The following is a 19,439-nucleotide window of genomic DNA, read 5'->3' on the forward strand; positions in this document are numbered from 1 at the left end:
GAAAGCTTCTCCCACAGTTGGTATGACACTTGATGAAATTGCCAGAATTCATGTTTGGCATGAGTGATGGGAACAAGTCGCTCACACCCACATCGTACGAGAAGTGGAAGTAGCGGTGGAAACTATTAAGCGAGTGAGTGCCGAATACAGTGTGTTGACTAAAGCTAACAATAAGTCTCTTCACTTCTTTTCGTACGGTATTTAAGATTGTTTTCCGACTGATCCGCGATAAAAATGGCTTTTGTGTGAATTGGAGCGTTGAAGCGGCCGAACACACCAAATTATAGGCTGTCTCCAAACGACCCACCACCAGTCCCCCTCTTCCAAGGTATCGCATTACCCCAGTCAACCATAATTTATGTGAAGGTCAAATAACGGTTACATCTGGGACTTCCCCACTCGGCACAACTCCTTGGTGTGCAAACGATTTTCATTTTTCTGCCATTGACATTAGGCAGTCGTTTAATTGCATGGAAAATGTCAAAAGAAAAAGGGCGGCTGCTAGAATTCGATTCATTCATGAATCACGGAGGCAAAGCTTTGTGGAGAGTGAAATTGGTGGTTATCACTTGGGATAGTGACTAGCTTGGTGTAGTTGGTACATCCTTGCTTGGTATGAGACACTGAGCAGGAGCATGGCCCTTAAGAATGGTCGAAGATTAGCCATTAATTAAAACGTCTAGAAAGTTAAACAGGCACGTCTTTCCGGTTTCACAGCCCTTCCCGCCGACCCACTTCACCATAACCTGATGAATGATAGCTGATCTCCTCTTGGATTTTTATTATCTGCCTCAGATGAGGTATGAGTAGGTGCAGAAAAGGGCGATATCTTGGCTACAAAATTAGGAGTCAACAAAGTTTCGCATTCTCTGCTTACCTTCTCCTGAGGACTTCGATTCTTCGCGTTTTCACCTAGACAGCTACGTCATCAAGGGGGAACTTCAGTTCAGCAAGAAGGGGATTTTCTAAAGAGTTATTTCTATAGTGTAAAATTTGGTTTACTTAAATGGTGGATATATAACAGTACATCGGCACCTTACAAAATAGGCATTGCCATTGCATTTTTAAAATGACAGGTTATTAGTTTTATTGCTAAATAAAATTGCAAACAAAAGGTACTGTACAAGCAAGTATAAGAAACAGCATCATTCATAATATAAAGTCAGTCCTGTACAAAGTGGTGTCGCCATCCTATCTGCCACTTCTCTGCTGTTGCTGCTGCTGTCCAGGAGTTGGAAAGACGATCGTGGTTTGGTAGTAGTGAGTCGTCGCTGCCTGCGGAGCAAGGGTTGCACCGGGAGCAGTGGAGACGACGGTAACAGAGGAGGTGGGTGGCTGCTTGGTGGTTGTGGAGGCGGCATATTTCTCTATCAACTCCTGGTGTTTTCGGTGTGCACAGACGCAGATAATGCAGGTGCAGAGAGCACCCACCGCTACGACCAAGCAACAGGCCAGCGGCACCAGTAACGGGTTGTGTGCTGCACAAGGAAGGAGCGAACCGAATAATTTGGAAGAGCAAGGCCTTATCTAACAGGGATTTGTCACATTCGGAAGGAGTCGGTGAGTCAAAATCCTGCTTACAGAAAAGCTACCTAATGTTGAAATTCTTTCAAGTTCCAATTTAATATAATGAGCAAGTTCCCCATATAGAGACCGAGTAGAGATCAAGAAATGTCCAATTTGAAGGCACTTTATTTCAAATATTTTATTAACAATAAAGGCCCATTTTCTAAGACAATCCATGCAGTAAAACAAATGGATGGGTTCTTTTTCTTTAGGTAAATTTTGCATTTTTGAGAAATACCTAGATTTCAGAAGAAGTATAGATGACGCAGGAGATGTTAAAGAGGTAGACAAACTCACGAATCTCATCATCTTTGACTAAGACCGTCTCCACGTTAATCTCCGCGACCCCATGAAGAATGGTATGCCAATAATGGTCCTGAGACTCTGCACCAACCATGAGAGCAAATGAAGGCAAATGGTGGAATTGTGTGGTGATGTTCGTGGAGGCGTTTTCACGGATGGCCGTTGCTATGCTGTGTGCAAAGCGCTGTACAAAAACAAATTCTCGTCCATCCTCGGCTTTGCGGATTCTTTCGTCTGTTGAGCTTAGAGTTACCTGGAAAGAGAGGCGAAAAAACGATAATGGATCCGAAGACCACCAAGTGACGAGGTTGTTGATAAGATCTCCCGGCCGCAACACTTTAGTTTCTGTTCTGGTAAACAACCAAAATCTTTCATCGTGGTGGGGTGGAAGAAGGCGTTCCAAACTACCTGATTGCCTTGCACTTTGACTCAAAACAAATAGTTGGACAAGTTTTTAGTTTTAAAGAAAATTAGCAAGTTTCAAGGTTGGGCTTTGATGCTTTACTTGGAAGACTTATTTGTAAAAACTGCATAAAATGTACCCAGAAGGCGAGTTTTGTCTTACGAGAGGATCATTCGATGCATGAAGGTGGTATTAATGTTTAGGATGCTCTCGGTATATCTCACCGTAACGAGATGCATTAAAGGCGGCTCATTGTTTCACTTTAACGTGCTCTCCACTATTTCCTGCTTAGTTTGCACACTTGTGCTACAAAAAGTCAGCTTAACATGACGAATTTTCTCTATCCTATTTTACAAACCGTGCTCTCTGCGATTCCAAAGGTGGAACAGAAGCCTCTCGTCAACCTTGTAGTTAACTACCCGGTGAAGTGTAGTAGCAGAATGCGACAGACAGAAATGATTTGGAACAGCTCATTCGAGCATCACGATAAATGCATCACATTGAAGAAATTACTCAAATCATTGGTAATAATAAGGAAATAAGTGTAATGCCTTTGACGCATTTACCTAAGATTAAGAGGCTAAGAACAACATGAGTGGTGAAACAGGTTCCTCATACCTACATCATACGAGAAGGAAAAATCGTGGTAGAAGCTATTAAACGAATGGATGCCAGATGAGATGCATTAACTATGGATAACGATAAGCCTTGAAGGCTATAATTTTCCTTTTCACTTCTTATACGTACGAATTTGCGATTGTTCGCTTACTGACTGACTTGTAGTGAGGAGTGTCTTTTCCGTTTATTCCGAAGCGAGGTGAGCAAACATACCAAACCACTGATTATTCCCAAACGGCATTTGTGGTAGACTGCAGCCGCTGTTGTGTGCGGTGAATCGCCCACAAATTAGAGATCCAAGGTGGTTGTGGTTGAAATTCACCTACTTGTTACAAATATCTTAGCTTTTAGGTGTGCAGGAAAGCTTCTTCATCCTAACCATTTGGGACTTGTCACTCGGTCATTCTGGTAGTTGATCTATTTCCCTTCTTTCAAGACTTCATGCAGTATAAAAGGCTATTTTATAAGAATACATGGAAGTTTGGATGGGATGATGTTATGTGATATGATGCGATGGGAGATAGCGCCTCATGGTATTGCTCCATGCGGTGATGGGCGCATTCTCTTGGCATTAGCACTGGATGGCCACCTGACCATAAGAGAAACAGGAAAAGCCTTTGGTAACAAAAGTGTGATGGAAAAAGGAGTGACTAGGGCTAGTTTTCCTTCATAACTTCTGGAGTCAAAGCACAGCTAAGTGGAATTCGCAGGTCGGTCGCGCCTTGTTAGGATGTGAAGATAGATTGTTTTCGTGGCGAATGAAAAGAGCAAAACAATTGGGGAGTTTTATATAGGTATTTAAATCTTATAACGAAAACTGCACCAACTTATTTGATAGGATTATAATAACTTAACGAATTGCAAACCTTATATTTTGCCAATTTGTATGGTTGATTGTGCCTACTGCTGTTGATTAGGTGGATTAGTACCGTATGAGGAGTATGCAAAAAAAGTGTTTTTAGTGATAAAAATGTGCTACGCTTCACCATGCCTGGTATTCTGTATATGTTTCAATCTGATGTTGATCTGAACATACATCGAGTTTCCCTAAGCCTCCTTTACTTACAGTGAAACGAACAAATTGACATGATTTGACTCTCCCAGAATGATTTCCTATGCATTTTCCTTGAAAAAATATTTTATAACCAAAAAAGACCTAGACTGAGGAATGATAAGCTTATGGCCTCTGCTAACTGTAAAATTCCAATTCATTCGGCTGAGTGGTACTTACTTTTGTATAAGTAGATAGTTGCTCGAGTTAATTATTCAGGAAACAAAATGAGGTCGCTGATGTCCCCCACCAAATCGCTAAGAATGTTAATGAAGTTTTTTTTTTCAACATTTCACTAAATCCAAGGTGCTGGGTGACATTTTTCCTGACACAACCACAAAGCACTTTCTAAGAGTTATTTGTTATATTTTTTAATTCAAATGGAAAACTATGCATAAGATGACCCATCATTGTTCCTAAAAACCAATAAGTTTTGGTCTTAGATTTGATCAGTCCTATACACCCTTAACCCCTAATGGTTCTTTGTACTACACTTAATGATTAAATGAGTTTAATTATGTTCACTCGATCCTGATAAGGGGTAGGCTGCTCCGGGCAAACAACTATTTTCGAAACTGTTTCTGAAATTACTATCAAGGGCTATATTTCGGAGTTGTGGCATGTATAAAATACACTTAAAGGATATCTTAGTAGGGTAGTTTTTGGTAAACATTCAGAAAGGTGGCAAGTGTAAGCATTATCCATTATGTATGTGACACCTAATTCCACAAATCCAAATTTTATTTGGATTCCATTAACGCCCATTATTTTACCTTAATGCTGCACCTTATCAGTTATAAGTAAAGCGATTATCATCACTAACATTAACTACCCTATTAGTGGGACTTTGACAGAATGATGTCATACAATAATCCTAAACACTTCCATAAACCTCTTCAAAATCCATCACTGACGGCTGGAAACGTCTCAAACATGACGACTAACCTCAATGTAAGCGAGGTCAGATGGATAATCCAACTGCCTTCCAGCCAGACCGCAACTCATGCCCAGAAGTCCGCCCTCATTGGTCGCTGCGCGAGTCTGTTCCACTGCTGGCAGTGCCCTCACCGCATTACAAAAGTCTTCCACGGTGACTCCGTAGGGCAATCGAGAACGTGACACAACCACCGCCAACCTCGCGCATTGATTGGTTAGTCGAACGGATGCTGGCCGACATCCGGGCAACGCCGGTGGTAGTCCTGGCGGAGTTGGCGACACAGCTGAGATCTCGGCCAAGCTTGCATTGACACAACGAGCGCGCGCGTAGCACGGTGGAGTAAGGCATAGGGGAGGCGACGGCGCAGTACTCAGCAGATGACATTCTTCACCTTCTTTACACGCGAAAGGATCGTTCTCTCTGCTGGCAGTCAGGCAGGTCCAGTAGCCACAGAATTCCTGAATATGGACACCCAAAAAATATCCAATTTTGATGAATAATGACAAGTTTTAAGAAGTAAAACTCACCCTTTTGCAGACAATATTGCCCTCAACGCACTCACAAGTGGCACAGTAAGAGGCCCACTTCTCACCATGGTCATAGATTCGGTGATTGAATCGACAGGATGGGGGTTTGGGCGCTATTGGGGCAATCACCTCCTCGCAATGACGTCCGCTGCGGCCTTCAGGACAGATGCACTCATAGGTGCCGATCCTGTCAACACAACGCGCTCCGTAAGCGCATGGATGGTCTACGCATTCGTCAATGTCTGTGAATTTGGAGGAAAGTTAGGAAAGGGTTGGAATAAAAAATGCTGATTGCTGGTTAAAACATTAGACCACTCAAGATGTTAATAACATGCGTTTTATCCATCTCAGCCCCACGATTGTGCCGTTGTTTTGATTTTCAAGTAAAACGTCGAACACATTTTTGTCTTAAGGGGAGAAGAGCATCCAGAACGTTGATGTTCGGTATGAGGGACTCAAATTAGATTGGGTCTTTCAAATAGAAATTAAGCTAATGAACCAGGTTGGTTAAAAACTTTCAGTCGCTAGGTCAATCGCAAATAAGGCCTATACTTTTCCCCAATGAGGCAAAAAATGTGGCGCATACGTACTGGGTTGCCACCGCGACTTCCCAAATGGTGGTTTATTTCCAAAGTCACGTTAGTCTCGAGGTCTTATATCAGAGAAGTAATGAACACACTGATAGTCTTTAAAAGCTGTCATCGTCTGCTAATACACAGCATTTGACGTCTATTTGCTCACCTTCCACCTCGACTTTATCAGTTTATCTGTTCGTAAACGGTTCGCTCCATCACTGAAATTAAACGTGACTAAAAGATGTTTTGATAATTTTGAAATGCATTAAGCAGTGTTGACACGTAATTCCTCATTATTATCAAGAATAAATGGTCTTCATAGCCATGATTTGTAAACTTTCAAGTGATCCATCACCAGCATTATTGTATATCTTCAAATCATTTATGGTGCTACATTCTGTTAGCCTGTATCGTAGAAAGCATCTATAAAACACGTTTACCAAGAGGCTTCAAATCATCTTTGAGATCAAGTTATGCTTAATTTGTAAGGAAGATCTAACTAAATTACAACTATCAGATTCAAAAATATTTTGTGACATGTAGTTTTAGAATTGGAAAAAATGGTTGGGAGCACAATTAAAAGTGCTTACAAAAGTACAGTTTTCAAGAGGTCATTGCGCCGAGTTACATTAAAAGCCGCACACTTTTTTGCCTCACGGTGTATTCTGGACCATGAGCCCAGTCTCATTTCAATTCTCAAGGTCCTAAGTCTTTGAAGGCGTTTAGGATTCGTCCTTAACTTTACCACACTCAGATAAGTCATTTAGAAACAATCCACAATTTTTACGTTCACTTTTTTTTAACGTATGCCAATCCCTTCAAATAAATCATGAAAACTTTCCCATTACTTGCACACACAACATCTTGTGTCCAAGGCGCAAGAGAAAACGCCATGAAAATCAGATTTTGGCAAAGTTTTGAATGAGCAAGTTAGACTTACTATGCCGACAATCCACGCCCATGAATCCCTCAGCGCAGATACACTCAAAGCCATTGACAAGATCCCGACACTCGCCTCCATTCTGACTGCAAATTAAAAAGAAATGAAAAATGGAACATTTTGGGTTCAAAGAATCTCTATGTGAGTTCATAGGAATAGTGCCCGTCATGGAAACTTGATTAATTGTCTTTAGATGAGCGGATTAGTGTGTAATCGTTTTGTTCCTGTAGAGTTGAAAAGTTATGCGGTTATGAATGGCTAAATAGAAGGAATTGCATGAAGTTCTGGTCAAAACATCGCTTCCCTCTAGTGATGCAGTAATGTTAAATAACAACAATTTTATCACCTTCGTGCATACAATTGAATTCGAACTTCACCCTGTGCATTGCTCTTTGATACTTGAATTTGTAATACTTTTAACAGTTCTTTAGACCCCTAACCATTCCTCCACTTTTCTAGTTAAATGATGGGTACGTAAAATTAAATAAGATAACCAGCCTAAGAGTGAGCCTATCCTCAAGATTCACACAAGCGATGTACCACTGAATACGAATTTTTAAATAACCTCACAAGTTGATATTTTTTTTCGAGTTTTGTTTGTGATAGTCCTGAGACTGGTTATACATTCATGAGGGTCAGTCATCATCATTGCTACCAGGATTACACACTATGGCCAGCAATAATCACATTTGTTAACAAAACTAAGGGTATGTCTTAGTAAAATATACCTTACCAAGGATTATTGCGACACTCATCGATGTCCTCTTCACATCGACCTCCAGCAAATCCCGGTGGGCAGAGACAGTAAATGCCTTCGCCAACATTGATGCATGTACCTCCATTCCTGCAAAAATTACCATTTTCGCAGGCTTGATATTCTAATGACCCTAGAGGTTTGAAAGTTTTCGGTTAAAAGAGACCTTATTTTGCCATGTAAAATGCTGTATAAAGAGATGGGATGAGCAGTGCGGAGACGGAGTTTTTAAATTCGTTGATTCCACAGTATTTCCACTAGTAGGTAAGTGCTTCACTTTTAGAAAAACTTGTTTAGAACAAAGTTAGGAAAACGCCACTTATAAAAATACTATATAATAAATTCTTGAAGACCCACTAACGCCAACTTTAAGGTGTATTAGTGAATAGTAATGCTTTCAGACTACAGAGCACAAAAATGCTTATAGCATCAGACAAGAATCAGTCTAGCTAAACAACAAATCTAATGTCAAGTGTTTAATACACGGATTCATTTAAGGTATAACCAACCCAAATCATTGACCAAAAGATCATGTAACCTCCATGTCAAGTGAAAGCCGAAGTCTCATGCTTTCAGCCTTGTCTTACTGAAAACAGCTAGAGGTTGCAAGAGGTAGCCGGAAAACTGATTGCATCACTTAGCTTCTGCTTAAGAGTTAGCAAAATTTCGAAATAAGCTGCAAAACTGAATAAAAAAGTGAAACAATGACGGTGCAACGTCTTCAATAATTATTATCCCACACGGTAAGTGCTTGAAAGTTGTCTTAAAGTTCAGCCCTAACTACTTGGTGAAAAACAGTAGTTTGTTTAGTTGACAAGGAATGACAGCCGGCGTTTTTCACCACATAAGGTCCAAAATTTTGAGCACATTTTATGTAAATATAATTTGAGATCGACAATATGAAAAAATATGCGGGTTTTTTGTCTATACCGAAATGTTCATTTAGCTTACATTTCAAACCCCGAATGTCTTTCACGAAGGCTATTTTAGATAATAGAATAGTGATTAAGTAAAAGGTAGGAAAAGGGGAAAATAATGAATCTGGTGCATTGAATAAATCCAAACCCACGTGTCTGACAGAACAATCCGGTCCAACCAGCCGGACATTGACAGAAGAAACCGTGAGAACTTAGAGCATCGTCCAAACACACCCCACCATTGTGGCAGGGCTGAGAGACTTGGCATGGACTGCGTGGCATTGGCAAGTGACACCATCGGCCTGACCAACCGGGTGTGCAGCGACATTGGAAGGAGACGTCACCTGTCACCTCCATTTGCTGACAGTAGGCACCATTCCGACAGGGTTCACTGTCGCATGGCTGTAGCTCTGTGGAAGTACAAAGGTGGCCATTTCTATTGTTAAAAATTCCCCAATTTTGAGCTGAATTACTCGCATTTTAGAGAAATTATTTATGAATGAAAACTCATAGAATAAATAGAGATGGTGGATGTACGCAATAATAGAAAGGTTTTAAGTTCATTTCAGGTGAAGTGTCCGAGACATGGACCCCCAAACTTCGAAGTGCCAAAACAAAATTGAGTACCTTATACCTGGTTTTGCCATAATTTTGCTGGTTTTAATTTTAGCCTTCCATGGCTGAAATCTCACGCTGATAGCATGGGACCCTATCAATGTCACTGTCTTTACAATGGCAAAAAAGTTGGTTAACACGCCCTAAAATCTTGATTTCATTGGACGCATGCTGCGTCAAAACGTCGGGGAAAAATATCCACCGTGGAAGAATGAACTTGGGGACTCGTGCAACCAAACAGTGGTATACATTTTTCAAGTCTCCACAAGTCATTGTCGCTTGCTACTCCAAAAGCCGTCATAACCTATTTATTCGTCTAAAAGGGTATTTTCTGTCTTTTGACATTGGAAACGGAGAAATTTTTCATGGGTGGACCTGAAAACAATGATAAAAACTTGAAAAGACTTTATAGCAGAGCAGTATTTGTTTCACTTTTAAGTTCCACAAATCAGCCCCAACCGATTCCACTGCATCTAAGCTAGTACACCTCATTGCATCTTTTTTGGTGCACAAATTTGCATTCACAAGCTAGAATTACCCGTCCAAAATCCGTCCTTTTTGCTCATTATAATGAATGCTTCGCATTATTATTTTAATTTTTTTATTCTCTTACCACGTTCACAAAACGTTCCTGTGAATCCCTCTGTACACAGGCAATAAAAGGCGTCAGCCTCTCCATTCACGCAAGTCGCACCGTTTCTGCACAGATGTCCCATCTCTGCACAGTTGTCTTTCAACTGTTGGCAAAACCTTCCAGTATAGCCATTCTCGCAGACACAGGAGTACTGAGAAGTAACTGGATCATGGAGGCAAATTCCATGCTCTCCACAAGATTCTGTCGATATAGCAGATGATTGGGCATTGAAGGTTACTGCGGGAAGGAGAGGAACCTGCAAGGAGCTCTTCGTGTCCGCACATGGATCCAAAAGGCTTGAACAACCCTCTGGACCACAGTAGGGACGCCGATGTTCACAGCGACGACCATAAAAGCCTTCGTTGCACTTACAGTAGTAGTCGTAGGGACTGAGATTGTAGCAAGGAGCCTGGTTCTCGCATGGATTTGGATCACATCCACGCCTAGCAAACTGTTTTAAAGTGGTTCAAAGAGGTCACTATAATGTGCTTTTTATCATAATCAAGTACAGTAAGGGTCTAGACCTAACAAAATTCAAAAATAAATTATTCTACTGGACGACAAATCAGTAGCGATGTTTCCACTACCTGTAGAGGTGAAAGTTTACAATGGAATACCTCACAAAGGGTGCCAGTAACACCTTCAGGGCAGACACATTGGAAACCACCCTCGACTTCCACACAGACGCCCTCGTTTTTACAAGGATTGGAAGCACATTTGCGATTGACCTCGCAATTGCGACCAGAGAAACCCTCGGGGCAGGTGCAGTAGTAGTCACCGATTAAATCCTTCATAAGCAAAAAATTAAGAACGAATTTATAATTTTATGTGCATTAGCGCTAGCAGTAAAGGCACTTACGTGACATGTTCCTCCGTTCAGACACTTGTCAACGCAGTCGTCGATGTCTAAGTTGATTCAATAGGATATAGTCTTAGGAATTTGTAGGTAGGTTTTTTTGCGACATCTAATGACATATAAATACTTTTTAAAGTTTTATACAGAAAATACAAAAAAGAGTCACTAAGACTGATATAAATAAGACTTCTTCGGTGGACAAATGCTGACAAAGAATTCCTTCTGCAGTACGCAAAACTCACCCAAAATAGGCATTTTTTAGGAGCAATGTAGTGATTTGTGCCTTAGAAGTAATAATTCTGTGTGTTTACTCGTCGTGGTGAATATAAATAGCACTTCCCATCCCAAATCAGTCCCTCGGTAGGTCAATAAGCATGCCCATTCCAACGACAAGTTCGCATAATGAAGAGGAAATTAACACGCTTTGCGGTTTATTGTTCTCTGCCCATGCGAGGCATCTAAGATCCATTTGCTTTGTAGGTTCCGACACAATTATTCTAATTTTTCAAAAGTGTAAACCAGTGGTTTTGTCATGTGCGAAAAATATTACTAAATATTCTTTAAAAATTGACTCGATTTGTTGTTTAAATAAATGGTGACACTTTAATCTCTTTTATTAACAAGGGAGATGGGAAACGATTGTGCTTGAAATCACATTTGATCAAAGACATTCTAAATAGGCAAATGGCTATTCTTGTCAAACAACATCTACTGTTATAGCCCACCCAGGCAGCTGCATAGGTAGAAGCTAAAATACGGTTGTTACTCTGTCAATGACGTTTATATTTTAACTACTTCATGTATCTTACAATAATCATAAGGAGTATCCTTACATATTCTTTGCATACAAACCTTCTTTCACGCAAACAGGTGTCATTAGGTTAACAATCATAAGCTGGAAAAACCAAAATGTTACGTCTCTCGGTTGTGTGGCTCAACACTACAATAAATTTCAAAAAAAATAAAATAATTCTTGCTAAATTTGCAGATAAAACAGGGACGGATTAAGCGGTAACTCAGTACTTTACTGATTTTGTGAGTACCAGACCTAACTCCTGTGCTTTGCCAAGGATTTTAATAAAACCACCTGAGATTTGACCAATTAAAAGGGAACGAATATCTATTAACCTTATTTGGTCCTGCAATCGAGAACAAATTGTTAACATGTTTAAGCACCGACACCGAAAACAACTTTAATCTATTTGGCCAGACACAAATTTGCAATTCAATACTTTAATTGTTTGTTTAACTCCCGATTTTGGTTACGCGGGTACTTCAGGCCTCGCCACTGGTACTTCCGTTGAGCGGCGTGGCCTCCGGGTCAAACCTTAACGTGACGGAGGAAGGCTACAGGCTTCAAATGGGTTTACAATGATGTCTACCTTTGACAACAAACCAGTCCTGTGTTCTGTAGGAATGCTAATGACATTTAAAGCGACACTGGCCGTGAACATTCCGGACAAGTTCATTACAGAGCTGTCTACTGTAACTGGATGAAGATTAACTATGTGAACATGCGTAACTCCTGCACCTTTCTACCAGCTGGGCAGAACCCAGATAGGTCTGGCTGAGCAGCACTGAAGTGGTAACAAAGTGGCCAAGTGAAATAAACTCGAAAAATTATTTTCACTAAACTACTTAAAATATCACCCTTTAGTTAATGACTCCTCCCTTAGGCCAGTAGCCTTATGAATGGCGATGGGCGTACGAGATGGCCAACGCATTTTCCCCTCCCCAATACAGCTCTCAAACAGAATGGAACTGTAGGTCTAGGGGAATTGACAAGCAAGATCAGTGACGTTGCAGTTTGATATCTTCTCAGTGGAATGCAAATTTGATGACTGGAACTGTTGTTTCATGGGTGTTTCTTCCACATCACCTTCTACGTTTTGATGACCGATGAGCAATTTCACTAGAGGGAGCGTCCAAATGACACTCAAAAGGAGAGAGAGCTGTGTGATACTTTGATCATTTATTTAACTCTTCGTTTTGGTTTCAAGGCTACTTATGTCTTCGGAGCATGGTCTCCGGGCTTTCTGAACATCGGCGATAAATTTCCCATCCTTGCATTATGACTTCTCGGTGCGCTACAACAATAATATCAGGTAATTCATAAATCACTAATCCCACCACTAAATCAGCCCTCTTTAATAAAACCAAACACTGAACTAGACCGAATTTTAGATTCTTTGACTTAGTTATTTCACTTTTAATTATGTTGATCTGAACCTTCACAAAATTGAGTGGAAAATGTAAGGCCAAATTAAAACGCAATGAGTTGACATTACCGCCATTCCTTTGCATTTCAGTTCAGTTTTTCATGATTTTAGCAGATAAACAAGGCACAACGCAGACGAATTAGAAGAAATTGCCTTGTGGACGAGAAAAAAGACAATAAGCGTCCCCACTGCTACTCACTTTGATCACAAAGCTCGCCAGTCCACCCGGGCAAACAGAGGCAGTCGTGTTTGATGCCACCATGAGAAGCAGTGGCCAATTGGGTGCATTTGTGCGCGTGTACACACTGCGAATCGATGCAGGGAGAACGTAGTTGGCACACCGAGCCCTGAAATCCTCGTGGACAGTCACAGCGGAAGCCTAGGCCGTCTAGGTCCTGACACCTGCCTCCATTCATGCAGAGGTTCTGCTCACAGAAGTCGATATCTAGAGGGCGGTGGAGTCAAAACAGCTTGTTAGGTACTATCAGGGGAGATCAAAATTATTAAGCATTTCCTCAAAATTGCCTTTGAAATCATTCGAGAGGCTAAATTAGAAGGTACACCATGTTTAATTCGATGGCTCTCTTGGAATTTCATCTCAACACTTGTTGATTTTCTGTTTATTGTGGATGTGCTTCAGCATAGTTTTAGGCAAACATTTTTCCAAGTTGTATCTTAAGAGGCGTTTCATATCGTTGGTGCTGTATACTTTGCAGTATTATTTACTCTGGGCTGTTGCTACCGTAAGTAGTTCAAGATGTTGACGAGTTACACGGTTAGAGTTGTAAGTGTGGTTTTAAAATTATTTGTTTTTATAGAATGACTTGGTTTTGGAAAGATTGTTGGACTTAAAAGGGGAAGTTAGAAAAAGCGTATACGTCCATCTCAGGTTATTAGTCAATTAACAGAGGGACTTAACGAGGTTTTCTTTAACGCATATTTAAAATAGATTGGGTGAGGAGTCTAACCGAGTAATCCGATAACCATTCAGAAGACTGTTGTGGTTCTACCGTGAACCCCAAGCAGTGGATACGTCCTAAACTAGGCCCATACTGATGGTGAAAATCTTTATTCTAAGTTGAAATTTCAAGAGTTGCTGTATAATTTGAAACAAAGAGATAAAATGAAAAAGTGAGTTGAATTAGTTGGATCAACGAATTCTACCTCCGAAATTATTAAAGGAGAGAGCGTCAGAATGAGTAAACGTAGATAACATAGAAGCCTTTTTCCCCTCACTATCGAAACAAAGATTTGAAATGCCATTACAGCTTATGGCTACAATTTCCAGAAAATTTACAAATTTGTTATGTTATCTGCTTTTTGGTCATATTTTTATCCAATTTCAGGTGCAAAAAATTCGCCTTTAAATCGAGGTAACAAATAATCAGAAATTTCTTCGAAACCTCTTTCACTATTCACTGTATACTAGTTACCCAACCTTAGCCCCAGCGTTTGCAATCAGTTCATTTTTTCCTCCTCCTCTTCTTGTGCCATAATAATCTTAAGTCGAAGTGAAGTGGGGCAGAAAAGTCCCAGACTTGGCCATCTTCGAGAAAGGAACCTAATTAATCTGCACAGTCATCTCATTATTAATTCAGACGCAGGCCTGACTGTAGGTCAGTGGGGATAGTCGAAATTAGCCATTGTAGTGGAAGATGAGGGGAGAATAATAATGGGGCTGGATTATAGCCCTGCAGTGAAGTTAATCCTCGAACGGTGTGGGGCAAGAGGGATTAAAGCAGTATTCCCACATCGGACTAATCCAAAGTTTTGGGGAATTTCATGACTTACTTACAAGGACTATAGTGACTGTATTCTCAAAGATTGAAAATTTAAAGCCCATATGGTATAAAATTTTCAGCAATCTCCAATGGAACTGGATTATAGGTGACAAACTTCCACCTTAGTTATTCATTGTCAACAAATCAGATTTGCAGCTTTACTGTCCTTTTAAATTGCTTCTCTGAAGTGAATGTTCAAAATGATTTGTATCACAAACAGTTCAAAATGAAGACGAAGTATATGTCAGGCGGGAAAAAACCTTGGCTGACTTTGACACAGCCTGAAAGTACCAGTGGTGGCTTAGCACTAAGGCCCAAGGCTTTCAACATTTCCTCGGTACGAAGCGACTAGAAGCCTAGAAATCGGTTGAATAGGTAGACAGATTGTCTAGCAGGATTTATGTAGTAGCTAGAAAATGAACAGACCCCTTAAACCTTTCCCTCCTTTCCGGATGGATCCTACTCGAGGTTGATACTTCATAATTTGTCGGCCAAAATTCTATCCTCATATTTCCCCATCCATCCACTCCGTCATTTACCTCTCAATCCACTTAATCTCCAATTAATTCATTCACTCATATCAGAACCATTCGTTTACTAATCCTGGATTAACCACCCATTCAGTAGATGGACAGTTTACATATGTGCTTATCCAGACATTTGTCAGTCACGGATCTACTCATCTAACTCTTCATTCTTCCACTAAACTGAATGGATAAATGACATAAATGCTGTAAATTGTGCATATGGGAGCATAAAGTGACTTACTTTGATCACACAACTCTCCACGCCATCCTGGTTCACAAACGCAATCGAAGCCACCGTCAGAATTCCCACGACAATGGCCACGTTTGCAAGGATTTAGCTCACACGGTTTCAACTCTGAAATGGGAGCAAAGGTACCCCCAAAATCCTTATTATAACACTCCACGATCATGCTAAAACAAATCTAGTTTCCAACTCTAGAAAGTGGTCACAAATTAGGGTTTTAAGAGACTAAATGGGACAAAAATGCTTACTTTTCTCGCATGTATCACCTCTGTAACCACGTGGACAGATGCAATGAAAGGGTTGTGAAGTGATGTTTGTATTCTTGCAGATTCCTCCATTTAAACAGGGTTTGTGACGACCGCAGTAATCTAGATCTATGAAAAGACGCGCCTGTTTAGTATCTCGAAAGATCAGTGATATAAAATCCTAGACCTCTTCCATTGTCTTAAAGCCGGTTCAACAGGTTGCGAGTATTAATGAATAAAGATGATATACGTATCAATTAAAACTATTAGCGAGTGAAGTTATAAACTATATATTCTAATCTAGAATCACACCGATTGCCTTAACTCTTAGTGATTGTATTCGTAAACAAAAATACGGTCACCCGCAGATTATAAGCAACTTAATTTGCCTAGGTTTTTAAAACAAGTTGGCCTATTTCCAACACAATTTTGTCAAATAAGTTATTACAAACTGACGAAGTACCCGTGTCACATATTTGTGACACTGTACACAGGTATGAAACCCATGGTGGCATATATAAGCAACACTAGTTGTGAGCCAGCCTAATAAGAATGTCGATTTTGAGCAAAACTGAAAAAAAGAAAAGTAACGAAGGTTTTTCTCAGAACGTAAAAGGGACGTATAAAAGGACGGGAAGATTGAGCGCAGGGGTCATTTTGCAATAATTATTAAGAATAAATTCAGCAAAAGAATGCATAGTACTTATAACTGTCTGTAACTTAATAATTTCACTATATAAAGTGAGCAAAAAGCAGATGAGATTTCGGGGCCTACCTTGATCACAGAAAGCACCACCCCAATTGGGAAGGCAGTGACAGGTAAAGGGTGCATTGTCGCAAGTTCCGTGTTGACAACCGGGATAGGTGATGCATTCATCGCAGAGCTCACCCTTCCATCCATTAACACAACTACAATCAGACAAATACTTCCAAAGTTTGAGGTTTTCTTTGCAATAAGGTGTTTTCTAGCTCAAGTAGACTTTGCTGAATGCAAATATTTTTCAAAAATTTTAAGCCTTAATTGAATACCTGTATGACTAGTTAAATTAAGTAGTTAGTTCGGTTACCGGTATCTTTCGTTAAAAGATTTTCCGTTAGCACATAAAACAGGAAGCAGCAGTTTGCCCTTCCGTTGTGCCCACCACTATATTCCCCTAATTCCGAATCCCTGAAGGCACTGGTTAAACCAGATTGATGTGATTCGAGCCTGACTACTTTGCGAGCCATGCTTAGCTTGATTCTAAAGCTGCAAATCCTTCTCCCAAAATATGCTGTTCTTGTAGAATATTCTGTTGAAGTGACTTAATTAGTTCTCTCCGACGAGTAAGCCATTTACAATAGATGCAACAAGTTAATAAATACCGTCTATTCTTAATACCAATAAAAAATGTACATCGATACCGCTTTCATCCAAGTTTAACATGTCAAGAGTAATGAAATTATTGGGTGACACCTACATTAAACAGGCGAAAATGTCATATTAAAAGCTATCAAGTAAGTAAGTCCTGCATACCACGCATAAAAAAAGAAAATTAGCTTTAAGATGGTCAATTTGTTGTTCCATACTTCCTCAATGCCCGGTATTAACCCTTTCGGTGGTTTTGGAATCAAATTATTGAGTTGTGTTTGGAAATGACTTTGTATGTGTCAAGCCTTGCAGAAGATGTTCAAAACCCCAGACAAACATTCCTGTTAAAATTATTTTAAGTGTCCATTTTCGTGATTGTTTTCTCGAACAACCTAGGGGACCACCTCTCTCTCCTTCACTCCTGATTGGCTGAGGTCATGTTTAGGTGCACTTTAAATACGCTGACATTCACTGCTATTAATGCAGGTAACGTTGTCATCTACTGCCTATCTGGTTGTTGCCCTCGATAGGACCCAGGCTACCCCTGTCCATAAAAACTTCATTTACAGCAATGGGCAACTCAATACATAAAAACTTTATACAATTTTCACATAAAATCATTGGTTACCCACGAACAATCATTTCACTGAACAATTTACTCGCCTAAGCCATTTACCACCAGGTTTTCACAACACTGTACATTCTCTGTTCACTTTTTGAAGGCAAAAATGTGAAGCTAATATCCATTTGTTCTTTATAATCCGACATTGTAGAGGAAAACATTTTCCAAAAAGGTCGGAGAACTCGGTTTCGGTCAGTCAGTCACTGAGATGAAGGGCTCATTCTTTAAAGACAACGCCAGCTGTCATATCCCAGCACTTTATTGCACTTTGGGATGGAATAGAATAGAATGTGACTGAAGCTACTGCCTCACTTCAGCCAGCATATTTCCCTGATGATAGTTCCCCATTTGGTAATTACCATCTTTTTTATTCTTAAATATGCCAAGTAGATAGATAAGATAGAAAAAAGCAAAGGAGATTGGGCATTCTTTCGGCTTTTGTAGATAAAATATTTTGTTAATCAAGAATTCACAATCTCACCTTGTTGAGAAAAGATTAAGTTTCAATGACGAATATTTCAATAAATGTGATGTCTTTGCAAATTTTAGACAAATATTTAATTTCTCCTATCCGAATTACGATAAGTTATTCATCTGTTTGGCGTCATCTTTTAAAACATTTTCAAAAGGTGGGTTTGAAAAACTCCAAAGGATTTAAAACAAGGAGATTGGCGTCTCTTATGCTCAAAAAATTGGCCTTCTTGGGTCTGTTTTAACTGCTTTAGATAATGCTAGAGAAAAATGATCGAAAGACGAGAATGGTAGCTTTAACTTACATGCATTCATTGGGACTTTTGCAAATTCCATGTGTTGGGTGGCATCCCTTTCGACACATGGCTAAAAGCAGCGTAAACATCTGAAGGAGACCTTTAAGGCCACTGTCTAGTACTTTGAGGGGAAGGAGGTCAAGTATTTACAGGTAAAGGAAGGGTGGTATTAGATTTTAAACTAACAATAGGAAAGAATCTTTAAATAATGTGACTAACTGAAGGCGTCAACAATTTACAAAGTGGCAATCCTAAGTCGTCCTTTTAAGGTTAGGTAGAGTTGTTCATCCACCTCTACATTGACTAACCATTGAAAAATCTCATTCATTCACACATCAATCCATAACTTGATCAGTAAGTCTTCTATTTATCCACCATTCCAGTCAGTCATTGCGAACTGACCCATTCACCTTCCTGCATTTTCCTCTGCCTATCCAACCATTTAGTGATCCATTCTTTTTCATATACAACGCTTCATCTGCCGACTTACTTATCCATCCATTTATCATCCTAATCTTCAGCTCTATCCACCTATTCAGTAGTACATTCCTTCAAATTCCATCATTCTGACCCCTCAATCTAGTTCTTTTAGTCTATCCGTGTATCTATTCATGCCGAATTCATTAATCAGGATTCAAGAGATGTATTCCCATCATCTTTTATCCTTAAACACTACAGTGTCAAGGTATACTTACGTCGATCGCAGTTCTCCCCACTCCATCCCTTCTCACAGATTCTATTACCATGCCGATCACAGGTAAATCGACCAGCCTTGGGCTGACACTCCACCGCACACTTCAAGCCAAAGTGGTGTGGAGTGCAGGCGAGTCTCATGCTGAGACGGTAGGTTGAGGAGGTGGATTCGACCACTATGGACTGCCACTGAGGTGGTGTGGTGGGTAAAAGAATGTTGCGATGGAGAGTCCTATCCACGAGGTATGTAGATGTGGATACTCCGTCTGGTTTAGCATCGAACACCTCCAAAATCAT

The 19,439-nt window shown here is 40.1% G+C and overlaps 1 protein-coding gene across 1 annotated transcript; it reads right to left on the reverse strand. All coding sequences in view use genetic code 11, as the record gives it.

The window, feature by feature from the left end:
• Window positions 1–1,191: 1,191 nt before the first annotated feature.
• Window positions 1,192–19,439, reverse strand: EGR_03160 (hypothetical protein; the record flags this gene model as incomplete). The annotated part of the gene is made up of 15 exons (XM_024492409.1): window positions 1,192–1,478; window positions 1,864–2,122; window positions 4,887–5,336; window positions 5,406–5,647; window positions 6,921–7,006; window positions 7,654–7,807; window positions 8,744–9,001; window positions 9,820–10,291; window positions 10,458–10,628; window positions 10,700–10,746; window positions 13,115–13,360; window positions 15,465–15,578; window positions 15,716–15,835; window positions 16,488–16,658; window positions 19,145–19,439. The coding sequence occupies 15 exons, from the start codon at window positions 19,437–19,439 to the stop codon at window positions 1,192–1,194; spliced, it is 3,372 nt and encodes a 1,123-aa protein (XP_024353083.1).

Source organism: Echinococcus granulosus (genome assembly GCF_000524195.1).
Source record: "Echinococcus granulosus chromosome Unknown EG_S00016, whole genome shotgun sequence".
Classification (NCBI taxonomy): domain Eukaryota; kingdom Metazoa; phylum Platyhelminthes; class Cestoda; order Cyclophyllidea; family Taeniidae; genus Echinococcus; species Echinococcus granulosus.